This window comes from Ostrea edulis, chromosome 4 (assembly GCF_947568905.1).
Source record: "Ostrea edulis chromosome 4, xbOstEdul1.1, whole genome shotgun sequence".
Lineage (NCBI taxonomy): Eukaryota > Metazoa > Mollusca > Bivalvia > Ostreida > Ostreidae > Ostrea > Ostrea edulis.
Genome location: NC_079167.1, coordinates 43,182,920 through 43,199,357, shown reverse-complemented (window position 1 = coordinate 43,199,357; position 16,438 = coordinate 43,182,920). Strand labels below are relative to the sequence as shown.

At 35.8% G+C, this 16,438-nt stretch overlaps 1 protein-coding gene across 1 annotated transcript; it reads right to left on the bottom strand.

The window, feature by feature from the left end:
- Positions 1-484: 484 nt before the first annotated feature.
- Positions 485-13,832, bottom strand: LOC125671144 (methylthioribose-1-phosphate isomerase-like). The gene is given in 10 exon segments (XM_056162704.1): positions 485-1,240; positions 1,370-1,474; positions 2,672-2,783; positions 6,467-6,651; positions 9,161-9,323; positions 9,985-10,160; positions 10,836-11,237; positions 12,101-12,270; positions 12,811-13,046; positions 13,611-13,832. Coding segments are annotated over 10 exon segments (1,968 nt in total). The 5' UTR covers positions 13,743-13,832; the 3' UTR covers positions 485-953.
- Between the last annotated feature and the right edge of the window lie 2,606 nt (positions 13,833-16,438).

The window sequence follows — 16,438 nt, the reverse complement described above, 5'->3', positions numbered from 1 at the left end:
TTTAACCGATCATGATATAGGACTCACGGCGGATATGACCGGTCGACAGTGGATGATTACTTCTCCTAGGCACCGGATCTCACCTCTGATATGTCCAGGGGTTCGTTTTTGCCCAACTCTTAATTTTGTATTCCTTTTAGGAGTTATGATATTGATCACTTTTTGTTATCTTCACCATTTCATTTTACCTTTTATAATGTCATAGAACCCCCACCCCGAAATATTTGCCCGGATCATATCATTGTAACAAAAGATATTAAGTCATATGAAGAAGCGAATGTTACGTCTAATTTTGATAAAATTGATCAGGAAGGGATGATAGATTTTATTTCACATCACAATCCGGTACTTTGGTTTGAAAAAATATTCTACATCGTTCGAATTTTCTCCATACTGACTGTAATAGATGTACATGTACGGATATGAAAGAGAAAGATCACCCCTAAATTCGCCATTCGATTTTGAAATGAAGAAAATAAAAAAGTGAGAATATTCTTCTTTATTTATGAAACTCCACTGGTAGAAACTTGGCGGAGATAGGGATCGCAGCCTATAGAAATGGGCGATATGCAGCTAATTCGCTACACAAGAGCTTGTTCTGCGTATGATCTGTTTGTAAATCAGGGTATACAGATAATGTCAAACATGAAATACTACATAGAGTTATTATGTATTCAATAATATATTTCAATGGTATATAGATAGTAATGATAATAATATATGTTACTTATTCGAATTATGATCTACAGTGGTGGGTCTAGAGGGGCGTTACGGGGTTAAAAAAAAATTCAATTTTTTTTGCCATTTTGAGGTTTTTAACCGCTCCCATTTGGGGCAGAAAAGGTACAATATCTCCTTTGAAAATGTTCTAGATCCACCCCTGGATCACTCGGCACTGGTCACTCAAGTGTTCTCTCAAAACCAATTGATAATTTATTCTCTCCGCAAAATCTTCAGGAAATGATTGGACGGTAAACTTCACAGTCATACTTTTCACATTTCCAGGCCACTTTACACTGGACAGAAAAAGCTCTGCATGCGTCGGCACGGAAACATTTGTATGCGCAATCCGTCTCCTTGGAGACGGCAGTTTGGGCCAGGTGCTTCAAGTAGTCGTGGATCTTCTCCACTTTAGGGGGCCACACTCTCTCGAACAATAATTTTTGTGGCTCCTCGCTGAAATCTTCATTACGGTACTCATTTTCAAATACGTCACTGACAACGTACCACATTTTCAAATCTGTAAAAGTAAAATTTCACTCACTATGAAGAAATCGGTAATAATATTAAGCATTGATTGACATAATTAATATTACTACAACATGATAGTAATGTTACTATTTTTTCTCCTTTTCAAAAGTTAACAAACTTCTTTTGCAGACGAAGGACTGAAGCGGTTCCGTGCAGTTCTGTCGACTCTGAGTTCCGTCCCGCCGGATTATTCCACACAGCCCTGTGTTTTCGTGAGTGTTTCCTGCATTCAGAATATATCACCTTTCATCAGACGTTTTAATCAATCATTAAAATCAAGACCAATGCAGTCAGCGACACAGAAATTTTTATCAAAACAGAGGGATGCATTTGTTTTAAATCTAAACTCGCACACAATTTGTAACTGTATAGTCCATACCATATATTGTAATTAAGTAACCCATACCCTATATTGTAATTGTGTAAGCCATACTATATATTGTAACTGATTAATCCATACCATATATTGTAATTATGTAATTCATTATCATACCATATATATATATATATATTGTAATTCTATTATCCTATATTATAACTCTATAATCCTATATTATAACTCTATAATCCTATATTGTAAATCTATAATCCTATACTGTAACTCTATAATCCTACATTGTAATTCTATAATATTATAACTCTATAATCCTATATTGTAATTCTATAATCCTATATTGTGATTCTATAATCTTATATTGTAATTCTATAATCGTATATTGTAATTCTATGATATTGTAATTCTATAATCCTATATTGTAATTCTATAATCCTATATTGTGATTCTATAATATTGTAGCTCTATAATCCTATATTGTAATTCTATAATATTGTAATTTTATAATCCTATATTGTAATTCTATAATATTGTAGCTCTATAATCCTATATTGTAATTCTATAATATTGTAGCTTTATAATCCTATATTGTAATTCTATAATATTGTAATTTTATAATCCTATATTGTAATTCTATAATATTATAACTCTATAATCCTATATTGTAATTCTATAATATTGTAATTCTATAATCCTATATTGTAATTCTATAATATTATAACTCTATAATCCTATATTGTAATTCTATAATATTATAACTCTATAATCCTATATTGTAATTCTATAATATTGTAATTCTATAATCCTATATTGTAATTCTATGATATTGTAATTCTATAATCCTATATTGTAATTCTATAATATTGTAGCTCTATAATCCTATATTGTAATTCTATAATATTGTACCTCTATAATCCTATATTGTAATTCTATAATATTATACCTCTATAATCCTATATTGTAATTATATAATCCTATATTGTAAATCTATAATCCTATATTATAACTCTATAATCCTATATTGTAATTCTATAATCCTATATTGTAACTCTATAATCCTATATTGTATTACTATATGCACTGTACCATATTTCCAGCTAGCGATGTCAGCTATAGATCCATCCACCCAGATCCAGACATACTTATTCCCCCGCCTCTCCTGTTTTAGACCAATCCATGCACTGTCAGAACTGCTAGGCTGCAAGTCAATCACAATATATTAGACCAATCCATGCACTGTCACCACTGCTTGGTTGTAAGTCAATCACAATATATTAGACCAATCAAAGCAGTGCTAGGCTGTAAGTCAATCACAATATATTAGACCAATAAAAGCACTGTCAGTACTGCTAGGCTGTAATTCAATAACAATATATTAGACCAATCAAAGCAGTGCTAGGCTGTAAGTCAATCACAATATATTAGACCAATAAAAGCACTGTCAGTACTGCTAGGCTGTAATTCAATAACAATATATTAGACCAATCAAAGCACTGCTAGGCTGTAAGTCAATCACAATATATTAGACCAATCCATGCACTGTCACCACTGCTTGGTTGTAAGTCAATCACAATATATTAGACCAATCAAAGCAGTGCTAGGCTGTAAGTCAATCACAATATATTAGACCAATAAAAGCACTGTCAGTACTGCTAGGCTGTAATTCAATAACAATATATTAGACCAATCAAAGCAGTGCTAGGCTGTAAGTCAATCACAATATATTAGACCAATAAAAGCACTGTCAGTACTGCTAGGCTGTAATTCAATAACAATATATTAGACCAATCAAAGCACTGCTAGGCTGTAAGTCAATCACAATATATTAGACCAATCAAAGCACTGTCAGTACTGCTAGGCTGTAATTCAATAACAATATATTAGACCAATCAAAGCACTGCTAGGCTGTAAGTCAATCACAATATATTAGACCAATCCACGCACTGTCACCACTGCTTGGCTGTAAGTCAATCACAATATATTAGACCAATCCATGCACTGTCAGCACTGCTTGGCTGTAAGTCAATCACAATATATTAGACCAATCCAAGCACTGCTAGGCTGTAGATCAATCACAATATATTAGACCAATCAAAGCACTGCTAGGCTGTAAGTCAATTACAATATATTAGACCAATCCACGCACTGTCACCACTGCTTGGCTGTAAGTCAATCACAATATATTAGACCAATCCATGCACTGTCAGCACTGCTTGGCTGTAAGTCAATCACAATATATTAGACCAATCCAAGCACTGCTAGGCTGTAGATCAATCACAATATATTAGACCAATCCAAGCACTGCTAGGCTGTAAGTCAATAATAATATATAAGTGTTTCAGTATATTTCTCAATAAACGCATTGACCTTTCAACTTCACATAAAAACCTATATATTATAAAATATATGAAATATATTTTGTGATTGTTTGTTTTACGGAGGGTGTGTGTGTCAATAACGGAAGCTGATTGTTTGTTTTACGGAGGGTGTGTGTGTCAATAACGGAAGCTGATTGTTTGTTTTACGGAGGGTGTGTGTGTCAATAACGGAAGCTGATTGTTTGTTTTACGGAGGGTGTGTGTGTCAATAAAGGAAGCTGATTGTTTGTTTTACGAGGTATGGTGTCAATAACGGAAGCTGATTGTTTGTTTTACGGAGGGTGTGTGTGTCAATAAAGGAAGCTGAATGTTTGTTTTACGAGGTATGGTGTCAATAACGGAAGCTGATTGTTTGTTTTACGGAGGGTGTGTGTGTCAATAACGGAAGCTGATTGTTTGTTTTACGAGGTATGGTGTCAATAACGGAAGCTGATTGTTTGTTTTACGGAGGGTGTGTGTGTCAATAAAGGAAGCTGAATGTTTGTTTTACGAGGTATGGTGTCAATAACGGAAGCTGATTGTTTGTTTTACGGAGGGTGTGTGTGTCAATAACGGAAGCTGATTGTTTGTTTTACGAGGTATGGTGTCAATAACGGAAGCTGATTGTTCGTTTTACAGAGGGTGTGTGTGTCAATAATGGAAGCTGATTGTTTGTTTTACGGAGGGTGTGTGTGTCAATAATGGAAGTTGATTGTTTGTTTTACGGAGGGTGTGTGTGTCAATAACGGAAGCTGATTGTTTTACGGGGGTGTTGACGATAGCGGAAGTTGATTGTTTGTTTTACCGGGGCGGGGGTGTTAATATGTTTGTTTTACCGGGGCGGGTGTGTCAATATGTTTGTTTTACGGGGAGTGTCAATGTTTGTTTACGGGGAGTGTCAATGTTTGTTTACGGGGAGTGTCAATGTTTGTTTACGGGGAGTGTCAATGTTTGTTTTACGGGGAGTGTCAATGTTTGTTTTACGGGGAGTGTCAATGTTTGTTTACGGGGAGTGTCAATGTTTGTTTACGGGGAGTGTCAATGTTTGTTTACGGGAGGAGGGGGTGCCAATACTGGAAGCGTGTGGTATTTTCTGTATACTCGGCTTCGATACGTGAATCCATTTTAATATTTAGTACATTTTCAGAGCTCCAGATAAGGTGCGTATCAGCGTAAATACTCATTAAATTTTACCAAATACGCATTTAAGTTGAAAATCATGCGTACAATTACGCATTAGCGAAAGTAAATACGCTTTACACTCCCAAAGTAATGCGTCTTAGTCCGCGTATTTGCGATACATGTAGTATGATATAAATATGAATTATCTGTTCATATGAATTGAGGTTAGCCCAGGGCTTGATCATACATGATATTTAGCACTATGACATACGTTTTGATGACAATCACAATTTTGAAAAATTGGAAGAGTTAACTCAAAACACTATTATATAGGCCTACTTGTTATACTTTCTTTCTTAAAGAGTTAGTGTGCGGTCCAAAGCACAGAAAAAAAAACTTGTATTATCAATTGTGGACGAATGATATACAGAATTGGATCATAATCATGTGACTGAGTGTCTGACATATTCAAATTTAATGCATCAATGATAAATATCAAATTCCAAATGACAATGAATAGTCTTAATAAAAAGAACTACAAAGGATTTTCCCCTTAAATAGCTGGAGCGGCCTTTTAGTATAAACTAAGTTAAAGTTTAACGGAAGAAGTATCGTTTATCTGGTGACATCTTCTGTGCAAAAGAGCAAAGATAATCAGTAAATTAACAAAATACACTTTTGAATTTTTCTGAAAAGCAAAATACTCATTGATTTGAAAATCAGGGGGTAAATACTCTTTGTGGTAAAAATTATCTAGAGCTCTGTCATTTTATTGCTACAGTTAAACTATAATTGACGGTGTCTAAAGGATAAGCTGGCGGTACAGAGAAGTTTAAAGTCATTAATAATCTTTAGTTGTTTTCATTCATATTTTGATTTTACCGGGTACTGTAAATGAAAGCATTTTGACTAACTCCAACAACTCTTGTACAATTAAGTACTGTGAGAAATGTTTTACAGTTCTTGTATCATAAATATTAACCTTTTTAAAACAGTCTATACAATAAACTACGTTCACTAACTTTTATCAGTCTTTATACAATAAACCACTTTCAATAACTTTTAACAGTTGCTGTACAATAAACCACTTTCACTAACTTTTAACAGTTGCTGTACAATACAGTACTTTGACTAACTTTTAACAGTTGCTGTACAATACAGTACTTTGACTAACTGTTAACAGTTGCTGTACAATAAAGTACTTTGACTAACTGTTAACAGTTGCTGTACAATAAAGTACTTTGACTAACTTTTAACAGTTGCTGTACAATAAAGTACTTTGACTAACTTTTAACAGTTGTTGTACAATAAAGTACTTTGACTAACTTTTAACAGTTGCTGTACAATAAAGTACTTTGACTAACTTTTAACAGTTGCTGTACAATAAAGTACTTTGACTAACTTTTAACAGTTGCTGTACAATAAACTCGTTTTCTTTGTTGTCCCATACACTGGCCAGCTCCGCGTTGTTGGTGCTACAGACACCCTGCGCTTCTTTGTGTGTCAGTTTGAATGGATCCGTTTTTACTTGGTAACAGAGTTGTTTATAAAACGTCCATCCTTCCTCACATCCCTCCATAGTTAGTCCTGAAATATTTCATCATACATGTATCTCATTTTAAAATTTATGATATGAATTTTTGCAAAATTAGCAAAGATTTCCATCACGCAAACATTTCCGTGTTTACATTACCCCTCAGAACTATTGAGGATGCGTACCTATCGATTTTGAAATCGTACCCTTGGTCTTCTCTAGAAGAAACGATCCTCCTATATTCTCATGTAAAATGTCTAATGTATGTATGTAAAACTTCGATCCCTATTGTGACCCCACCCTACCCCCGGGGGCCGTGGTATTAACTAACTTGAATCTTCACTATGTCAGGATGCATTCATGTAAATGTAAAAGATTATTAAAGATTTTCCCTATATATTTGGATGTAAAACTTTCATCCCCGTCTGTGGCACAACCCTTCCCCCAAAGGGGGGGGGGGGGTGATTTTAACAAACTTGAAAACTTGATTCTGCACTACGTCACGAAGCTTTCATGTAAATGTAAACTTTTCTGGCCCAGTGATTCTTGAGAAGATTTTCAAAGATTTCCCCCTATGAATTCGCATGTAAATCTTTGATCCCCTATTGTGGCTCCACCCACCTTATCCCCCGGGACCACGATTTTCACAAATTTGAATTTGCAGTTATGTCAGGAAGCTTTCATGTAAATTTCAGCTCTTCGGGTCCAGTGGTTCTTGAGAAAAGGATTTTTAAATTACCCCACACTATTTTTCATTTATCTCCACTTTGAAGGGGACATGACCCTTCATTTGAACAAGCTTGAAAGCCCTTAACCCAAGGATGCTTTTGACCAAGTTTGGTTGAAATTGGCCTAGTGGTTCTGGAGAGGAAGTCGAAAATGTGAAAATTTTACAGACGGACAGACGACGGACAACAGGCGATCAGAAAAGTTCACTTGAGCTTTCAACTCAAGTGAGCTAATAACCCACCAAACAAGCAAAACAAACTGTATATCATCAATCATAAATAAAATACAATCTATATATATTCCATGGAAATATATTAGGGAAGTTTTTGAAGGGAATAAATTTTATAACGTTGCATTCAATTTCGACATAAACTACATGAAGATCAAGCTTTAGGTAAGACTAGATATGTATGGAAGCAGAGGAAAATTCGTGACATGTATGCAATTTAACAATAGTGAAGCCTATACAATTTATTTAAAAAATCACAAACATAATTTAGTATACCCGGTGTCCGAAAGATTTACAAGTGACCCATCTTTCTGTAAACCTTGATTTCGAAGTAATATTTTAAAATATAAAATCGACTATGTAAACTTGTAATAACTAAATCGTACTGAGACGAACAAGAAGGCAGCAGGGATTCGGATTTGAGATGTTTTTTTATTGTATGCAATTTTGATGGACCAAATAATTATGTTGCCCGTTATAAGAGTTAATACTATTCATACACTATATTTTCTACGATATATAAATCATGTTCTCGAGATCGAAAACCGTCGGTCCGTCTCTTTTTCTGTCTGTAACTTTTACCTTGGTCATAACTTTTTAGATATCGGTTTACCTTTCGTTGAAGAACCGTGTGAAAATTCTACTCGTGAATTATCATACTAACACACTGTTTCTAGAATAATAGTACCGGTAATAACAGTATACAAGATAGGTCAACTGAAAAGTCAAGGTCATTGTTAAGTGAATGCTAAAGGTCAAGGTCATTCAACAAAGTCGTTTCTCTGTTAGAACGTACCAACGACCAGGGGTGTTGTGTTTAATAAACACTTTAAAATAATAATGTAAAATTCATTAAAGAGAAAATTGGTTGAGCAATATATTTGGTTATTGAAAGCATCGTGGTGTCTTCAACGATAGCGTTGGCACGTTAAACCCGTACTGCTACGGCCCTGAACGCTAAGCATAGGTCTAAATTTGTGGTGCTTCACCTACAACTGACTTGGATTTCTCGAAAAAATATCACACTTAATTTAGAGTTTTCTTTTATTCTGTCAAAATTTGAGTAAAATCTCAGACTTGAGTTAAAGTTTCGACTAAAGTTTCTTTCGAGAAATCCAGACCATGTGACGTCTCAATATGAGCGAGAAATTCCCGACGAGACGTAAAAACAATCAATCAATCAAATCAAAATTAAAAGTGTATTCATTAAAATACAAATTAATTAATAAGGAATGGATTTCATAGCAAATTATACGAAACATTTAAAATTTACAGTTAGAGATTAAGTGTAATCTGCATCAAGTTGTAACTCTACAACATAATTTGCTATTAAAATCCTCAAGGAATTATATAACATCGCCCATGATTACTTAAAACTGATAACGGGGATCTTATAATACAACATCATTTGTTTTAACTATTTTAACCATTATACATGTATGAAGTACACACGACTCTGCGCGCCATTTCATACACTCCTTCTCTAACCTCCAATCGCAAGAAACCAAGCGCACGAAAAATCCCTGCATTGGTGCCAACATGCATAAAAGACTGCACTCCGATTGTTTGATTGTTAAGAGTTAAAGAAAATTCACGCTACTTACCGTATACACACAGTAAATAGATTTCAAGAATCAAACAGATCTCAGCTAACATCCTCTGGAGGGCCATCTCCGATTTACACCTATCTATTTCGGGATCTTGAAAAACAGATCCATATTTTGGAGCTGGTGCAATGTCTTTGGAAGCTGACCGCGTTTTGCGTTTCTAACGATCGATAGGCAGAATCATTTTTTGTGCTGTTGATTTCCTCATATAAATAGTCCAACAATTGGATTTTGGGTCATAAACTCCGGGACACCCATACATTAAGGATGTTAAACACCTTAACAAGACCGTCTCCGAGTCGTTGATTCATTAGTCACCCGCAATTATCGCTTCTCGATGCCGCTAAGCAGAATTTTATAGCGTTTTCAGTGCTAATGATGCATGTAATAAATATTTCTTCCTTTTTACCACTTCCACATTCGATATATTTAACAATAACAAATTGCAATAGTGCCGAAACCTCCGGTTTTCATTTGTGGAATTAAACACCAACATCTTTACATCCTGGTTTGAAGTAACAAAGTAAACAACAATCCCTTAAAACCTAGCAAGTATAGATATATAAACCAGCCCACAGCGAACAGTGTTGACATGCGGTAAAAACTAGCATCAGAATGCTCTACTGTCACACAGGATTTTTTTCTATGTCCATTTAGCCTTCTATAATATAACTATGACGTATTTCACAGCTCAGAATATAAAAAGAACGATGACTTAGAACTTTTTATTTCAGAACAATGTGTATTTCGTCATAGTTGGAATGAAAAACATGAATGTACAATGGCTATCACAAATTTGACTGTAATACTGTGGACTAGACTAATCTGGCTTATTCTTGTGAAGGAGGGTTTTCGTGATGTAGGTGGTGACTATGTAAGAGAGGTTCGAGTTTCTCCGACAGTTCTGAGGGCGTGAACACACCAAATTCCGTAATGATTCCCCCAGTAATTAGCGATGCCGGTGTGACGTCGAAGGCAGGATTCCAGCATTTAATTCCTTTAAATGAAAGACAAAACAAAATGAATACATTGCCATTTTTTTAAATTTAATTTTTTTCAAATTTGTTGTTACTAATTAATAAGATGTGGATCAAGCATACCTTTTGTTTTTAGGGAGATGCGACCACAGGCGCTTTTTTTTTTAGGGAGATGCGACCACAGGCGCTTGTTTCATAAACTTGGCAATCTATATTTTACAATATCACTCGTTACCACATAGCTTGCGAAGTTCAAGAAACAAGCGCCTGAGGATGCAACACAAGATTGTACATTTTCCGCTAAAATGGGTGGGGGTTGCAGACGCCATAAATGGCACGAATTGACCTTTTCATTATTATTTTTTCGACCTTAGGATGCAGATGTTGAACTTCCCCGTGACTCCCTCTCGATGGTCCCCTGCCAATCTACAACTGACAATCACATACAGATAGCATATTACATACCCGCTGCTGCATATAATCAGTGGTGGATCTAGAGGGGGCTGTCGAGGGTTGCAACCCCCCTTTGATTGAATTTACATAAATAAAGGTCATATTTTTGCCATGTTTGAGTCTTCAACACAACCCTTTCTTGGGTGGAAAACGTACAAACTTGGGTCGCATCCACCCCCTCCTCCGCACTGAAAATTTGCTGGATCTGCCACTTAAAATCATGAAGATAGCACAATACAAACCCGGTGCTGCAACCGAGACTCCGTTATGATGCGTTATTTCTTCGTGTGGTCGTTCTTCGATGTGAATATCGTCCCCACTATGAATGTGCGGATCAAACGATGACACCGGACATGCGACGTAAAACGGAACGTCATGGTGTTTTGCAGCAATCGCCAACTGGTAAGTTCCGATCTTGTTGGCGGTGTCACCGTTCCCCGCCACTCGATCCGCGCCCACCACCACTGCCGACACTCCTCTGCGATCCATCAAGGTGGACGCCATGCTGTCACAAATTAAAGTGGCTGGCATTTTTTCATACACGTGTTCGTACGCTGTTAGTCGGGCGCCCTGGTTGTATGGGCGGGTCTCGGTGCAGTACACGTGTTTAAGTTTGTCCATTTCCTGTAGAGTTCGGATGACACCTTAGAGAAAAATTGAAAGAACGTATAGATAATACTTAAACAACCCTTTATAATATATCCAAACATGTAATTTCATTGTTAAAAGATATGGTTTGTTTTGGCTTTTTGTTTTCTTTACTCCACAATCAGATATTTTGAATTTTAACTATGTAGTGATGTCGCACCGTGGGTTTCCGACGATGAGAGCGTACATTCTTATTAGGTAATTTTGCTACTTTTTCTTCGCTCTGTTTTTAGTTTGAGATTTTGATATATCATTTAATGTAATTTTCATTTCCATTTAAAAATAACACGGAATCAGGAGAGGATAGTGCTACAATATATCTTAGAACAGACGTGGAACTGACATTTAACACAGCAAAAAGTACCACGTGTATTCTCACACGTTACAGTACATGTATGTGTTCATTTACACGCGATCCATAAAACCCAGTATGTACTGAAACGTGAGTTTGTTTGAATCACCTTCTCGACCTTTGTGTTTGACCTCTCAATTCTGTTGGTACAAACTGATGGATACACACCAAAAATAAAAACCCCACGATTTCCATAAAAGGGGGGTGGGGTGGAAATGTGGTTTAGATATTCTATTCCTTTTTAGTCTCTATTAACAAAAAAAAAGTTTATCTGAAACCATGTACAATTACGATAAGATAGATAAGTTTATTCCAATTTTGGGCCCAGAGGGCATAACAGCTAAACAGCTTTTTAAGAAGGAAATTTCAAAAAAGAAAGTTTTGCAACGTTAACTACAGGTTACATAGACTGCAAACTACATGTGGATGCAGCATGTTGGGGAAACGAGTACATACATATAGGAAACCATTATGTATACATGTATTACCAGTGCAGCAGAAACGTACCCAATGCTGTTCCGTACCCAGCTGTAGCGAGCGACCCTGTGTTACAGTGTGTCAGGATGTCCACCGGATTCCCATCATAGAAATTCAGAATGTGGTCAGCCCCAAATTTACTCAGAGTCTTATTCACAGCAATGTCCTTTGGGAGCAGCTCTTCCATTTCAGTCACTATGCTAATGACACGAAGATTTACTTTAATTAATAATTGTGGAAATAAAGAAACAGAAATATACAAGTAATAGGCAGACACACTATTTATTCACAAGTAATAGGTATAAAACACACTAGTTCATTCACAATAGGTATAAAACACACTAGTTCATTTCTCGCACAATGTAACTGCATTTGTAAAGAACCATTCAGTAAAAATTCAAATGCATTAAGTATTTTTTTAATCAAGAATTTTTTTTTTTTTTTTTACAAATTCAGAACAGCTTAATGAATTTTTACATATATATATCATTCTCAAATTTAACACTCTTGCTATTTTATAAGTAGCTGCAAAACTGTAGCTCTCTTGGGGAAAAAACCTTGTTGGGTCTACCCCATTTTTTCTTCTTTAGAAAGCTATAGTTCTGCAGCTATTTGAAGAAGTGTTTAGTTCTGTATTAATTCTGGTGCATATTACAGTGTACAGTAGTTTTTCCAACATTTACATTATATTAGCCAACTTCAGAATTAAAAACAAGTACATAAAACAGAAGCAGTGATACCTGTCCAGCATTTCCTGTACGTTAGAGTCCTCTTTACCCGCCAGTTTCTTGGCTTTCTCTATGAAGTATTTTGCTGCTTTGCTCATGTTGACCGCAGTAGGTCTGGAAGTCACCAAGTAATTCAGCTTCTCTTCAATGAACATGGAAATTTCTTCCGTATTCGAGAAGGATTCTTTCTTTAGTTCTATAGCTAAACTCAGGCATCCTACTATAGCGATTGCTGGGGCACCTCTCACCTAGAATAAGGTTACAAAAAGAGCTGCATGACTGGTTCTCTCTCTCTATTCCTACTAAGCTTACAAAAATACCCTGACTGGTTCTATCTCTCTCTTTCTCGCTCCCCCCCCCCCCCCTCTCTCTGTGTTCTCACCTAACTTAACATCAAAATAGCCTGACATGAACACCTAGGTAGACTCTATATATATATTTTTCAAATCAACGATAATTCAATAATTATTTATTTCAATCCGTGTTTCAAGATGAAACAATTGAACTATTAATTCATTAAATGGATATATAGATACAGTGAATTTCTTTTGTAGACTAGATCTAGCCTAATTTCTTATCTGACGTCCTGAATTAAGTTCTACAACTCTAGCTAGTTAGCCACTTTCGGACAGTATCGGGTTTTTTCCCCTCTCTCCCTCTTTTTTTTCTCTCTTTTAATTAAATTAGACGTAAGTGATTCGCGTTGTGTTTCGATTAGAACTAGATCTGCAGACAACACTATCATGACTACAACAGTGTATATCTAACTATTATTAGTAGTAAGTAAGTAACTACGCATTGTAAGTACTAACCTGCATTAGTTTAATCGCTTTCCAGCCGTCCTCCACAGACAGAATGGACACATATTTTGATTCCTTTGGAAGGAGAAGCTGGTTCAGTATTTCCAATTTCCCATCGCCGTACTTAATGGCCTCCAACGTCATGCTTCCTATCAAACAGAAACAGTTAAAACATAGTGAAACTGAAATACTTTGTTGACATATCAGACATGTGGTGTACAAATACGGAAAGCGGTAAATGTAGTACGGCCGAAACCCGAAAATCACGGATAACGATTTTTGCATGACTTTTTTTCTTAATAGTAAATATAATGGCATCAAACTTTTTGTTTTAACTGTTTGTGACCCATCAAACAAGAATCATATAACTTTTTCTGGGAATTCCATAAAGAAGGTAAAGAACCAGAGTTTATTTAATACAAAAAGCGGTAAAACTACTGCGTTTTATAAATGCCGAAACCTGAACACGGTCGCTGATTATGCGATCTACCGTAAGTTCGCGTTTTAGACAATATTGAATCAAACTGAATTCTAGATATCTAAGGTAACTTAAATAAATCGCACTTACATTTATGGTGCATTTATATGCACATTTTATTGTGTCACGCTACATATTATTTGTAATTATACATGTGTATTACACACACTCTTCTGCAATATTTCAATCCACTTTGATATACACTATGAATAGTATGCTTCTTTTTAAACTTCAGTTGTTGAAGCATATTCGTTATTGAAATTTTAATATTATCATTTCATCATCAAGACGATTAAAGACTGTATTATCATAATTCTTTTCTCTTTTTTTTTTTTTCTTAATCAAAATGACAAAATATTGATAAAGCACACTGTTGGGGTTACATTATTTACTTTAGGGAGTACAGTTTCTTTACTTTCGGAGTTTAGATTTTTATTCAAAATTACATGGCTCTTGGGTGAATGTGGAACCTTCGCGTGGCCAGAGCTGGGCAACGCCCGGTAATCAATGATTAAATCTAAGCATGGCTAATTACCGACAGACATCCTCAACTATCGTTTTACATGTACGTGTACGCTGTCTAGGTACGAATTTACCAAACTAAGGGGACCTACTTGTTCCGATTTAAAGAATATCACGATCACAAAATACAGAAGTTTTTATACGTCCATTATGTTATGGCACTGTCCGTGCGTCTGTCCGGCTGGCTGGCTGGTCGTCCATCCGTCCGGGGTCATGTTTCCCCTACTTTTTTCCGTAAAGGATGAATGTACAACTTTGAAATTTGGTCACAATATCTCCCTCAAGAATTGGAAGAGTGAGTTTGCATTTCAGCTGGATTGGTCCATCCTTGACCTACTTTATGGCTATAATTAGGTCAAACAGTTTTCCGGACTTTTTTTCGTTACAGATACATATATTGCCTTGAAATTTACACTTAAGCTTCCTTTTAGAGGAATGCGACTTCAGTTTGCATTTCAGCTGGATTGGTCCGTCCTTGACATACTTTAGGACTAAAAGTAGGTAAAATAGTTTTCCGGGCTGTTTTTGATTATGGATACAGATATTGCCCTGATATTTAGTCAAAGGCTTCCTCTCGGAGGAATTCATGTTCAGTATGCATTTCAGCTGGATTGGTCTATCCTTGACCTACTTTTGAGCTAAAAATAGGTCAAACAGTTTTCCGGGCTTTTTTCCATTACGGATACAGATATTGCCCTGGTATTTAGTCATAGGCTTCCTCTCGGAGGAATACAAGTTCAGTTTGCATTTCAGCTGGACTGGTCCATCCTTGACCATTTTTTTTGGAAAAAATGTGTCAAACAGTTTTCCGGGCATTTTTTCATTACAGATATTGCCATGATATTTTGTCAAAGGCTTCCTCTCAGAGAAACACAAGTTCAGTTTGCATTTTAGCAGGATTGGTCCATCCTTGACCTACTTTTGGACTAAAAGTCAGACAGTTTTCTGAGCTTTTTTTTTTTTATTACGGATACAGATATTGCCCTGATATTTAGTCAAAGGCAAAGGCTTCCTCTCGGAGGAAGACAAGTGCAGTTAATATTTCAGGCTGGATTGGCGCACTACGACCTACAGTACTTTAGGAGTAGAAGTAGGTCAAACAGTTTCCAGATTTTTTTTGGTATGGTCACAGGTATTGCTCTGAAATTTAGTCACAACCTCCCTTTCAGAGAAATAAATAGTCAGTTCACATTTCAACTTAATTGGTGCACCATGACCTACTTTAGGGCTAAAAGTAGATCAAATGGTTTCCTGGACTTTTTATCCTCATAATTAGATATTGCACCAACATTTTGTCACAACCTCAATCTCAGTGAAAATTTACTACATAATCAGTTCAATGTCAGATGGGTTGGTGTACCATGACCCTATTTAAGGCTTTTCTATTCAGAATGTGTGTTGTATCAATTCAGAGTGCACAATATGCTTCCAGGTTGAATTTCACTGTCCGACGGGCATATATTGTACTGTTTGCGATACTCTTGTTATTATTCTGTGTTGTGGAAATAATAATAGAAACATAAAGTGTAGTTTTAATTAATATTTTTGCATGAATTGGATACTTGAAACCCAGTATTTACAAAGGGGCTGCGGAAATCGGTGAGTATCTTCGACCGTGTTTGGGTTCCAACATTTATAAAACGTACTAGATTTACCCCTTTTTAGTAGGTAAAAACTCTGGTTTGGTACGTTTGTAGCAGAATTCTCAAAAAAAGTACGTTTTATGTACCTAGGTTACAAACAGTAATCTCTGCAAATTGTGTGTTATTACATGCAGCATTAATCGCTATCCGAAACTTTCGGCTTTAATACATTTACCGCTTACCGTAAAAATAGCAAT